At 51.0% G+C, this 12,232-nt stretch overlaps 2 protein-coding genes across 2 annotated transcripts in view; one reads left to right on the forward strand and one right to left on the reverse strand.

Moving 5' to 3' along the window:
• LOC136302841 (R3H and coiled-coil domain-containing protein 1-like) lies at nt 1–7,734 on the forward strand. Its single transcript, XM_066206429.1, has 8 exons — nt 1–219; nt 725–852; nt 1,704–1,841; nt 2,349–3,417; nt 3,593–3,765; nt 4,538–4,608; nt 5,284–5,379; nt 7,266–7,734. The coding sequence occupies exons 2-8, from the start codon at nt 758–760 to the stop codon at nt 7,412–7,414; spliced, it is 1,791 nt and encodes a 596-aa protein (XP_066062526.1). The 5' UTR covers nt 1–219; nt 725–757; the 3' UTR covers nt 7,415–7,734.
• LOC136302840 (lysyl oxidase homolog 2) overlaps nt 6,295–12,232 on the reverse strand; it is a 44,773-nt gene continuing 38,835 nt past the window's right edge. The window contains exons 13-14 of the mRNA XM_066206428.1: nt 11,472–11,583; nt 6,295–9,387 (exon numbers count right to left, since the gene is read on the reverse strand). Of these exons, the coding sequence (XP_066062525.1) occupies nt 9,308–9,387; nt 11,472–11,583 (192 nt within the window). The 3' untranslated portion in view covers nt 6,295–9,307. The remainder of the gene's footprint in view (nt 9,388–11,471; nt 11,584–12,232) is intronic.

Consider the following 12,232-nt stretch of genomic DNA (forward strand, 5'->3'; position numbering starts at 1 on the left):
AGGAGCCAGAACCGAGCGGGAGGAGCCAGAACCGAGCGGGAGGAGCTGGGATCGGGCAGGAGGAGCCGGGATCGGGCAGGAGGAGCCTGGATCGAGAAGGAGGAGCCGGGATCGGGCAGGAGCAGCCGGGACAGAGCAGGAGGAGCCAGAACCGAGCGGGAGGAGCCGGGTCCGGGCGCAGGCGCCGCACCGGCATCCGCTGCTCGGCCGGGCCTGGCGGTGAGGACGCGGGGGGACCCCGGACGGGGCGGCCGGAGCCTGGGGGGGGACACGGGGGGTGCGGGAGCCGGGGGCGCGGGGATAGGGGCGGTGATGATGATGATGATGATGATGATGATGATGGTGATGATGATGATGATGATGGGGAGGACGGCAGGCAGCACGTGGCGCTGGGGTGCGCTGAGAGAAGGGGGGGCAGGGGGAAGAGAGGGGCTGCAGAGGGCGGGATGGAGGCTGGGGGTGTCCTGGGAAGGGGATAACGGGGTGCAGAGATGCTGGGGACGGCCAGGTCGGGGGGATGTTGGAATGCCCAGGTCGGGGGGGGGGATTTTGGGATGCCCAGGGCGGGGAATTTCGGGATTCCCAGGGATGGGGGGGATCACGGGCTGCAGACGAGGGGCGGGTGAGATTTGTCAGGGGGTGCTGGGCACCCACGGGCGGGGGTTCGCGGCGGTCCCCCCACGTGTCCCGCTGTCCCCCCACGTGTCCCGCTGTCCCCCGGCAGGCTCCCCCCGCCGCCACCCTGGCGCTGCGCTCCATGGACGGCGTTTTCCTGTCGCCCACCGAGGATGAGTTCGTGGGCAGCATCGCGGAGGAGCTGGAGCACTTCATGGCGCAGGGGCAGCACCAGCGGTGGGTTCACCTGGGCCGTGGGACCACCAGGGACACCTCGGGATTTTTTTTTTTTTTATTAAATCGTTTTTCTGGGGTGAAAGCAGCGGAATTTGGGCTCCAGGGTGCTGGGGTTGGTGCGGGATCCCCTCCTCTGGTCAAGCGGAGTTTTGTGGCCATTTGGTGGCTTTTACAGCCACCTCTGCTCAGCTCTGCTCTGTTCCCAGCCCGGTGACCTCTGGAGCCCTTGAGGTGGCCAGTGGACACGAGCAGGGGTGGCCACGCTCAGCTCAGCTCCCTGCCGCCTTATCCTGACCTTAAATATTTGTTTCGGTGCCTTTTTTTTTTTTTTTTTTTTTTTTTTCCCATAAAATACCCGGCGCAGAAATTCCCGGTGCTGGTGTCAAACGCTCGGGGACAAACCGCGTGGTGGCAGCGGTGACATTGACCGTGGAGTTTTATTTGATTTGCTCTTGGGTTATTCCTGCCCTCTGGAGTGTGCTCGGCCGGGAGAACTCAGGCTTGTGGAGGAAGGGGATGGGGAGCAGCTCTCTGCTGGTGCTTCCCAGCCTTTCCCACGTGGATACAGCAGGAATGAGGCTCCAGGCCAAGCCCTTGGGGTCGGGCACTCCCAGCCTCCCCACACTCCATTTCCTGCGGATTTTCGGTGTAAAATGTGTCTGCCTGCACGCCTGGGAAGGGATCTGTGCTCTTTAATAGCGTCAAGTTCCCGCTTGGCTTTTTTTTTTTTTTTCCTTTTCCTGATTTAAATCCCGTGCTGGGAATGACTCGGGGCCGGAATTGTTGGATTTTCCCGACATTCCCATCCCTCCCTGCACGTTCCTGACTCCCCGAGCCCTCTGTCCTTTCAGGGTGCTCCTGTTCCCTCCCCTGTCCAGCCGCCTCAGGTACCTGATCCACAGGACCGTGGAAAACATGGAATTGCTGAGCAGCTTCTCGGTGGGAGAGGGCTGGAGGAGGAGGACGGTCATTTGTCACTCCGCTGTCAGGTGAGCTGGAAACAAACCTGGAGGGGTTTGGGAGGGACCCGAAACTCATCCCGGTGCGTTTGTCACCTCCTGGGGACACCTCCCACTGTCCCAGGCTGCTCCAGCCTGGCCTTGGATGCTCCCAGGGAGCCGGGGGCAGCCACAGCAAATCTGGGAATTCCATCCCAAGATCCAATCCATGCCTGCCCTGTGACAACATTCCCCGTGTCCTGTCCCTCCCTGCCTTGTCCCCAGTCCCTGTCCAGCTCTCCTGGAGCCCCTTTAGGCTCGGGAAGGGGCTCTGAGGTGTCCCTGGAGCATTCCCAGCTCTCCCAGCCCTCGGATCAAACCCAAAGTCGCCGTGTCCCGTTCCAGGTCTCCATCACCTCCAGACCCCGCGGAACGACGGGCTTGTTCCCTTTGGGAATTCGCCGCTTTTCCTCTGGCAAACCCCGCGTCCCCGGCGGATGCATCCCTGGGCTTGACCTTCCCCTTGCTCACCTCTGCCCGTATCCCTTTCCTTCCCAGGCTTCCCAACGAGCCCACGGGCGACCAAAAAGCCGGGAACGCCCCGGCGCGGTGCCCGCGGCCGGCGCAGCCCTGGGGCCGGGGGGGCCGGGGGGCCCGGCCGCGTCACCCCGGGGACACCCACGGGGACACTGCCCGCTCCTCCGTGGGCTCGGGGAGGATCTCCAGGCCGCCCAGGAGGAAGCCGGACAAAGCCCTGTACGTGCCCAAAGGGATCAGGAAAAAAACCAACTGGAGGGAGCGGGAGAGCGACGGGGACGCGGCTCCGGCGGGTGAAAACCGCCCCAAAAATCCCGTCGGGGACGCCCAGCTGGAGGTGGGCGAGGGCGGAGGCAGCCCTGGGAAGCAGCAGGAGAACGTGGCGGAAAAAGGCGGCGCGGAGCAGCGTCCTGTGTGTGACGAGAAGGTGCCACCCTTAGGGACCAGCCGGGATTCCCGTGAGCAGGATGAAGACTGTTCCCATCCCCAGGCAGGGGAGCAGGAGTCAGGCCACGGCAGCGCCCTCGTTCCAGGAGGCAGCGGATCCCAGGCCCAGCTGAGAGAGGAAAACCCGCCCAGCTGTAATTCCCCAGGGTCAGAGCCTGGGAAAAGCTCCTTCCCTCTGGAAAACCACGGTGGCAGCCGGACAGAGCCCCCAGAAACCCAAAACCCCAGAGCCTGGAGAGCGCCAGGAGCAAACCTGCTGGAAACCCGGAGCCTGGAGAGCAGCGGGAACAACTCCCCACCCGCAGAGCAGAATCCCCAGGCATCCCCAGGGAATTTTTCCACGCTGGAAAACCCGGAGCAGGAAAACCCCGGCGCTGCTCAGGAGGAGCAAAAACCTCTCCGGAAGGTTCTGGAAGGCCCCGGCGAGGCTCTGGCCGCTCCTGAGCTGCTCCGTGGTGGTGATCCCGGCGCTCCAGAGGCGATCCAAGGAGGAAAAGCGCCCAGGGAGGAAGAGGAGGAGGAGGAGGAGAAGGAGCCCTCGGACGTGGCCGAGGCGCTGAGCCTGGATTTGGCGGCAGGGGACAGAGAGGGGCCAAGGCGGAGGGACCTCGAGGACGACTGCACGGCAGAGCTGCTGGCTGAGGTGACCCGGGGACAAATCTGGGACAAAAACCACGGAAAGGATCGCTCCCTGGGAGGAAACTCCCAACCCTGGGTGGTGCACACGGGGTTTGGTCGGGCTCTGACGGGAGGGAAACCCAACCCCTGGCTCTTTCTGATTTTATTTTTTAAATTCCTGCTTTGGATCCCGTCCCCAGATCGTCGGGAATCTGACGGTGAAGGAGATCAGCGTCGAGAGGATCAGCGTGGATTATTCCGGCTACGGGGAGGCCCAGCTCTCCGAGGGGGACCTGGGCCACGTCACCGAGATCTACGACTTCCCCTCTGCCCTGAAGACCGAGGATCTGGTGGAAATCTTCGCCGATTTCCAGTGAGTCCCTGCCCGGGAGCCTGAGCGGGGCAGGGAGCACCCTCAGCCTGGGGTGGCACCCAAATCCTGAATTTTAGTTTTGCCTTCTCCTCTTCGTGGGGCTGGCACCCAAATCCTGAATTTTAGTTTCGCCTTCTCCTCTTCGTGGGGCTGGCACCCAAATCCTGAATTTTAGTTTCGCCTTCTCCTCTTCGTGGGACTGGCACCCAAATCCTGAATTTTAGTTTCGCCTTCCCCTCTTCGTGGGGCTGGCACCCAAATCCTGAATTTTAGTTTTGCCTTCCCCTCTTCGTGGAGCTGGCACCCAAATCCTGAATTTTAGTTTCGCCTTCCCCTCTTCGTGGAGCTGGCACCCAAATCCTGAATTTTAGTTTCGCCTTCCCCTCTTTGAGCGCCTCCAAAGATATTTCCTTGCAGTTTAGGTCTGGTTTCAAGCCCAGGGCTCTGGCACTCACATCCTGAATTTTACTTTTGCCTTCCCCTCTTTGCCTCGAGGGGGCTCTTCCTGCATTTTAGGCCTTAAAAAACGACAAGATTTCGGTGCTGGAAGCCAATCCCTGCAAACTGAGGTTGGGTTTGAGAGGAAAAGGAGGATTTGGAGGGTGATTTCACCTTGTTTAATGTCCTTTTTCCCTTCTTTTCCCGCCCTTTTCCCATTTAAAACCGGAATAATTCTTTGGGAATCGCTGCAAACCCCTCCTGGGGCTGCTGGGTTTTACTGGGGCTTCGTTTTCTTTGCCACCAATTCAGATTTTTTCTCTTTTTCTTGCAGCGAGAGCGGCTTCAAAATCCAGTGGGTGGATGATACCCACGCCCTGGGAATCTTTTCCAGCCTCTCCACAGGTATTTGGGCTGGGATTGGGGCAGCCCAGAGCTCCCCAGTGCCCTGAACTGGTTTGCAGTGGGCTTTTTGTTGGCCTCATCCCATTATTTTTTTTTTTTTTCCTCCCCATCCTGGGAGGGTTTTGGGAAGCTGGAATTTTTGGGATGGGGAAAACTGGGGTTTTTTTAATGGCCTTGGATGCACCTGCGTGCACTCTTAGAAATTACAAATAATGACAATAATGATGATGATGATGATAAGCTGGTTTTCCACTTGTTTTCCCATTTTTTGGAAGTTTATAACTGGAAAAAAAACCCCTACAAAGGTTTAATCGCCTCCCAGGGATGTTGGCACCAAAACTCTGAGCAAACTCGTTTTTTTGGGGAGGGGAAACCACCCCAAATTCAGGTCAGAGCCAACCCTGGAGGGGTTTTCCATCCTCCTGCATCCCAATATCCCGACGGCTCCTGCTCTTTTCTTTGGGATTTCCTCTAAGAGGGACAAAACCCTTTAAAAAAAGAACACTTGTTTCTAGTTATTTTTTTTTGGCTTTTTTCCCGAGGTGCCCGCCGTGACTTCGGCTGGTTCAGCCCAAATCTTGAGGGAATTTTTGCTCCCAGTTTTTTGGCTGTTCTCACGCTGGGATTTGAGGTTTTTTTGGGGTGAATCCCAGGGATTTCTGGTTCCCTTTGCAGCATCCCAAGCCCTGGGCCGGCGTTACCCCTGCCTGAAGATCCGGCCCCTGATCCACGCCACCAGACAATCCAAGATCAAGGCACTGCAGAGACCAAGTAAGGAAAGATTCCCTAAATCCACGTTTCCCCGCCCCTGGATGACGAATCCGTGAGAAATTTCATGTGCAGCACCAATTCTTTTTCCTGACTGATTGGGGGTTTCATTTATTTATTTTATTTTTGGTTTTGGTGGATTTATTGGTCGCTGAGCTGTGGAACCCCGAAATTCAGATTTAATCTAATTTATTTTTGGGATTTATTGAACTTGCTGCTCTTTAGGGGGGAGTCGGAAGGGAAGAAGGGCTGTGCTGGAATTTGGGATTTATATTTTTGGGGAAGGCCAAGCCAGGAAATTCCCCTCAGGGAAATGTTTTTTCTCTTCCCTCTCTCCCCCCCTGCCCAACCCAAAGGAGACGAACCCAGACTCGTGGTTGGCATCGTTTTTATTCGGGAAGGAGAAACGGTGAAGCTGAGCCGTGAACATCATTTGATTGATTGATTGATGATTGATTGATTGATTGATTGGTTGAATTCTGCCTTTCAATCAGATTGATCAGGTCCAAGTTGCCACAGGAAAGCAAAGCCACGAACCCTCAGCAGCAGCAGAGACTCTGAACCAACAATTCCTGGGGGTTTTCCAGAAGAAAATTCCCATTTTTCACGCGTTCAAGGGACGCTGTCACACTGGCAAATCCCTGAGGTTTTTTTTAAAGGAAACGTCCAAAAATTTGCTTTTTTTGCACCTCCCCTTCATCTGTTTTTTTTTTTTTTCGTTTATTTTCATTTATTTTTCATTTAGTTGGTTTTTTTTTAATTTATTCACTCATCTGAAAATTAAAATTATTTTAATAATACAATAATATATCATTATATATAATAATTAAACAGAAATTCTGTTGGTCTCCATTTTCAACTGATTGTTTTCCAAATACAGTTTTGGATTTTAATTCGCTGACAGTGTCTCTTTCCAAATTTTATTTTATTTTATTTTATTTTATTTTATTTTATTTTATTTTATTTTATTTTATTTTATTTTATTATTTTTTTAATGAATGAAATTTCAGGAAAAACAAAAAGCAAAGCGCCCCTCACCCCCCTTGCTGTGGAGATAACAACTGCAAATTGATAAAGGATTAATTCATTAATGAATCCCCAAATCCAAATTATTGTGGACCTGGTGAAATTTTGGTGGATTTATTCCTTGCAGATGGAATTGCAGCAATCCAGAAAAAACGCAACCAATGGAAGGCAGTGACCAAAGTTACCTGAAATATTTAAAAATAATTTAAAATGCCGATTTTTATTTTTTTGTCTTGCTGTTTCCCAAGGATTTCAGCAGCTTGGGATCAAGATTTCAGTTGGGATGGAGGTTTTTGTGGATAAAATTTTAATGGATAAATTTTGAATGGATGAATTTTGAATGGATCAATTGCCTGAATCTTTCACAGGGATGGGATGTTGGGAATGGGGTTCCCATCTCCCTGGGAAAAAAAAAATTAAATCAATTTATTCACAGAAGACAGAAGGATTTGATGTTGATAAACAATTTTAACAAGCAGGGGGAAAAAAAAAATCCGGATTTTTGGGATTTAACCACGAATTTCTCCTTCACAGAGATGGAAGGATTTAATGGTGATAAATTAATTAAACAGCGGGGGGAAAAAAAAAAATCAGATTTTTAGAATTTAACCACGAATTTCTCCTTCACAGAGACAGAGGATGTTGATAAATGAATTAAACAAGCGGGGGAAAAAAAAAATCTGATTTTTGGGGATTTAACAATGACTTTCTCCACAGAGGCGGAAGGATTTGATGTTGATAAACGAGTTAAACAAGCAGGGGAAGAAAAAAAAAATCTGATTTTTAGGGATTTAACCACGAATTTCTCCCAGGTGGATTAAATTTTTCCCTTTTTTTTTCTTTTTTTTCCCCCCTCCTCCTAGAACTCCTTCAGCTGGGAAAAGAGCGGCCACAGACGGACACAGCAGTGGCCAGGAGGCTCGTGTCCCACGCCCTGGGCTGGAGGCACCGGCAGCAGGAGGCGGCAGGGACCGAAGTTTTCCAGCCAGAACCTTTGGATCAGGAGGAATAATCCCAAAAAAAAAAAAAAAACCCCAAAAAAAGGCTGTAAAGACGAGCATGGCCGTGCTATTAAATGCATGCAGAGCAGGCAGTGCCATGAGGGGGGTTGTTCCTTCGTGGATCGGCACCAAAGTTGGGAAAAGTTTCTCGTTCAGGTTTAATTTGGAACTTTTTTTTTTTTTGGAGCCCCCCTGGGAAGTGCTGGAATTCTCGGTTGGGGGTTTTAAAAGCGCCCCCGGGGAGGCACCTGCAGGGATAAGGTGGTTGTTTTATTCCTTATTCCTGCTTTGTTTTCCCATTAAAAAAAAAAAAAAAAAAAAAAGAAACAAAGCTAAAAATAGGTGTTAAGAGTAAGAAAATTGGGATTTTTTTGGGTTTGGGTCCGAATTCGGCAGGAGTTCAAAAATCTGTTCCACGTTTGTTGTCGTTTGTTGCTGTTGAGGTTATCCCGGGAAACTTGACAGGCAGTGGATCCAAGTTTTAGGGAATTTGTTGTTGTTGTTGTTCCTTATTTGCAGAGTTTCAAGGGCCTGAGCTTCCCTGAAAGTTGGGATCTGCTCATTTAGGGGGGGGAAAAAAACCCCCAAACCCTCCAGGGTTTTAAATGAGCTTCCACCCCCATCCCAAGCTCTGCTCCTGCTCCAGGGTCTGGAATTCCGAGGCAAAACCAAAATTTTTCATTTTTGAGTTGAAATGCTCAAAAACATTTCCTGTATTTTTTCCTCACATCCCTGTGACACGTGGGGGTTTGGGGGTGAGTTTTGCAGCTGGAATTTCAGGTCACCTTTGTTGTAGAAAAAGGAGGAAAAAAAAAAACCCCAAATTTCCAGAAAAATTTAAGGAGAAATACACGGAGGGATTGTAAAGTGATTATTTTTTTTTTTTTCCCCTGGGGGAGAAAAAAAAATGGTTTTTATTGGAGCTCTGTAGCAAAATGTGTCCTCAAACAAACAGAGGAGCGCTGGGAATTCCCACAGGAGCAGATCCCGGGGTGGGAGGAGAGGCAGGAATTCCCTCTGCAAGGTGCACGGGGATACAACGACACCCTGATGAATTTAGCCTTTAAAATAATAATAATTAAAAAAAAAGAAAAGATGGGATTTCAGTCAGGAGGTGATTTTGGGATGGGCACAAACACCTGGTCGGGTGGAGGAAATCCCTGTGTGGGGTGGGAATTCCCGGGAATACTGCCGAGTTCTGGGTGCTTCGGGGAGCTTGAGATGAATTCCACGTGAGATTGAATTCCGTGTGAAACGAACGAATTCCGGGTGGAAATTCCGTGTGAAACGAACGAATTCCGGGTGGAAATTCCATGTGAAAAGTCCCACGTTCCCGGTCCGGCGCGCGGCGGTCGTTGGCTCTCCCGGCGTTTTTCACTGCAGTATTAAATTCAGCTTTACACTGTTCTGCTCACAAAAAAAGCTGCTCCTTTTTTTTTGTTTTTTTTCCTTTTTAATTTATTTTCCTTTTTAATTTATTTTCCTTTTTTCTTTTTTTGTTTTCCCCTTTCCTTATATTTCCTTGCGAGTGCCGAGGAGCGCGGGAAGCAGCAGCACGGACAGAGTGAAAGAGCTGAAAATTCCCAAGCAATGCCTTGGAAATGAAGGGAAAAGGCACTTTTTTTGGGTGGCTGGCACCCGACCTGAGGAGTGCCGCAAAAAAAAAAAAAAAGACGGGAGGAAAAAAATCTTTTTGGAATGGTTGTTGGAGCGGAGGAATCGCAGGAGGCACCGAGGGGGTGGCCTTGAGCACCTAAAGTGGAGAGGGTGGGGAGAGGCTTCTTGCAGGATTGATCCGCCTGAAATTCCCGCTTGGATCGAGGCTCCAGGTTTCCCGGGGAGGGCTGCAGTGGTTCGGGAAGGGCCGGAGCCGGAGTCCAGGCTGCCTTAAGTTAGTGGGAATTCTACCGGGCGGACACGTTGTTATTTGTGAGTCCCCTGAAGTGGTCGAACTTCTGCTCCGTCTCCTCGCTGAAGGAACCGCCTGGGGAGGACGCAGGGAGAGCACGGGCTCAGCAGGGGATGGGAAAAACGCTCGGGAACGGCGCGAGAGCGGGGAAAAGGGCTTGGGAATATTGGGAGAACGGGGAAAAGGGCTTGGGAACAGTGGGAGAGCGGGGAAAAGCAATTGGGAATATTGGGAGGACAGGGAAAAGCAGTTGGGAATATTGGGAGAACAGGGAAAGGTGCTTGGGAACAGCGGGAGAGCGGGGAAAAGCAATTGGGAATATTGGGAGGACAGGGAAAAGCAGTTGGGAATATTGGGAGAACAGGGAAAGGTGCTTGGGAACAGCGGGAGAGCGGGGAAAAGCAATTGGGAATATTGGGAGGACAGGGAAAAGCAGTTGGGAATATTGGGAGAACAGGGAAAGGTGCTTGGGAACAGCGGGAGAGCGGGGAAAAGGGCTTGGGAATATTGGGAGGACAGGGAAAAGCAATTGGGAATATTGGGAGAACAGGGAAAAGCAATTGGGAATATTGGGAGAACGGGGAAAGGGCTTGGGAACAGTGGGAGAGCGGGGAAAAGCAATTGGGAATATTGGGAGGACAGGGAAAGGTGCTTGGGAACAGTGGGAGAGCGGGGAAAAGGGCTTGGGAACAGTGGGAGAGCAGGGAAAAGCAATTGGGAATATTGGGAGAACAGGGAAAAGCAATTGGGAATATTGGGAGGACAGGGAAAAGCAGTTGGGAATATTGGTAGGACAGGGAAAGGTGCTTGGGAATATTGGGAGAGCAGGGAAAAGCAATTGGGAATATTGGGAGGACAGGGAAAAGCAGTTGGGAATATTGGGAGAGCAGGGAAAAACACCTAGGAACATCGGGAGAGCACAGGAGGAGGGAAGAACACTTGCAAATACCAGGAGAGCGCGGGAAAAGCACTCGGGAACATCAGGAGAACAGGGGAAAACCCTTGGGAACACGGGGAGAGCAGGGAAAAGCAATTGGGAACACCAGGATCGGATGGAACCGGCGCCCTGGAAATGCAGGGCTGAAAGGTTTGGGGTTAATTAAATGAAGTGTTAATTAAATCCGGCCCTGACTGGCGCAGCCAGGAGTCCCCGGGAGGGCTGGATTGGCCTGCTGCGGATCCGCCAGCCCGGATTACCCAAATTCCACTGGGTCGGGGCTTAAAAAATAAAACCCGTGAGGGTGCGAGGGCTCTGCCCTGAGCCAGGAGCAAACCCTGATTTCCCTCTTAATTAGAACAAAACGAAGCGTAAACCCTTCCTTTTTCCCTGGAAATATCTCCCGGCTCAGCTGCAGAGCCCACGCAACAGCTGGGACGGGCTTCGCTTTCCTGAACCGGGTCACAAATCTGAAATGTGACACACTGGACAAGAATTTTCTGCTCAAATCCCAACAAAACAATGAGAAAAATCAGTGGTTACGCGGAATTATTATTGGGGTTTTGTTGCTCTTTTCTTTTGTTTTTTTTTTTTTTTACCCAGGAAAAACATTCCTTGAAGGAGGGAATTTTCGGAGCTGGTTTTTATTTGGAGCTGAAATGTCAAATCGTTTTCTGTCCTAAAAAGCCCCCAAATTAATTCCATTTTGAATGTTTTTTTTTTTTTTTTTTTTTTTCCCGTGGGCTTAAGCCAAATTTAAATCAGTTTTGGCTTTGATATTTCCCTGATCAAAAAGAAAACACCAAATGATAATATTTTAATTTTTTTTTTTCCCCAAGAAAACAGATTTCCCTGACATTCCAGGGACATTTTAATTCCTGCCTGGCACAGCGGGTTCCTTTTCCACTGCTTTGGTTTTTTGGGGTTTTTTGGGTTTTTTTTTTTGTTTTTCTTTTTTTTGTTTGGTTTTTTGGGTTTTTTTTAAATTCCAGGAGCAGTTTTATGCTCCAAAACCAACCAACCAAACAAAAAATCCCACACATCAACAAAATAATTTTAATTTTGGGAAGAAAAAATTTCCCCTTTTGCGCCGGCGCCGGGATTGCACACCCAGAGCTTTACACGAGGCGGGGGGGGGGGAAAAAAATTGAAAAATTAAAAAAATATTTAAATTCCTCATGTGAATCCTTGGCTCAGCCCCCGGGGGATTCGCAGCCCTCACCTATGTGGCAGTTGTACATCCAGATGCGCTGCCCGTCGTAGCGGCTCCGGCATTTCATGACGTTGTTGGAATAATCCGACTCCGCCACCTCGTAGTTGGGGTTGATCACGACCTGGGGTTGTTGAGACGGGGATTTTTGGGCAGGATGAAGAATTTATTGGGTTTTCTTTTGTGTGTGTGTGTTTTTTTTTTTTGGTGGTTTTTTGTTTTTTTTTGTAGCGGGAAATAAAAATATAAATTTGTTTCGTGAAGGGAGAGGAATGATGCCAATAAAGCCAGGTCAGGGAATAAAACTCCAGGGAATGAAATTCCTCGGTCGGGGAATCCTGGAGTGGTTTGGGTGGGAAGGAATTCCATTCCTTAAATTAATGAAATTAATTAAATCCCACCCAGGGCCACCCCTGCCACGGGCAGGGGCACCTCCCACTGTCCCAGGGCGCTCCAGCCTGGCCTTGGGCACTTCCAGGGATCCAGGGGCAGCCGCAGCTCCGCTGGGAATTCCATCCCAGCCCCTCCCCACCCTCATTCATCTCCAAAATCCCACCCACATCTCCCCTTTCCCAGCGGGAAGCCATTCCCTGTGTCCTCTCCCTCCATCCCTTGTCCCCGGCCCCTCTCCAGGCCCTTCCAGGGGCTCCGAGCTCTCCCTGGAGCCTTTCCCTGCTCCAGGTGAACATTCCCAATTCCCTGAGCCTTTCCTCCCAGCTCTGCTAATCCGCCACAACCAAACCTTCCCCCGTGCCCCAAAATCTCCTCCTCGA

The sequence above is a fragment of the Chamaea fasciata genome, unplaced genomic scaffold (genome assembly GCF_029207755.1).
Source record: "Chamaea fasciata isolate MVZ Bird 193981 ecotype frontalis unplaced genomic scaffold, bChaFas1.0.hap1 SCAF_30, whole genome shotgun sequence".
NCBI lineage: Eukaryota > Metazoa > Chordata > Aves > Passeriformes > Sylviidae > Chamaea > Chamaea fasciata.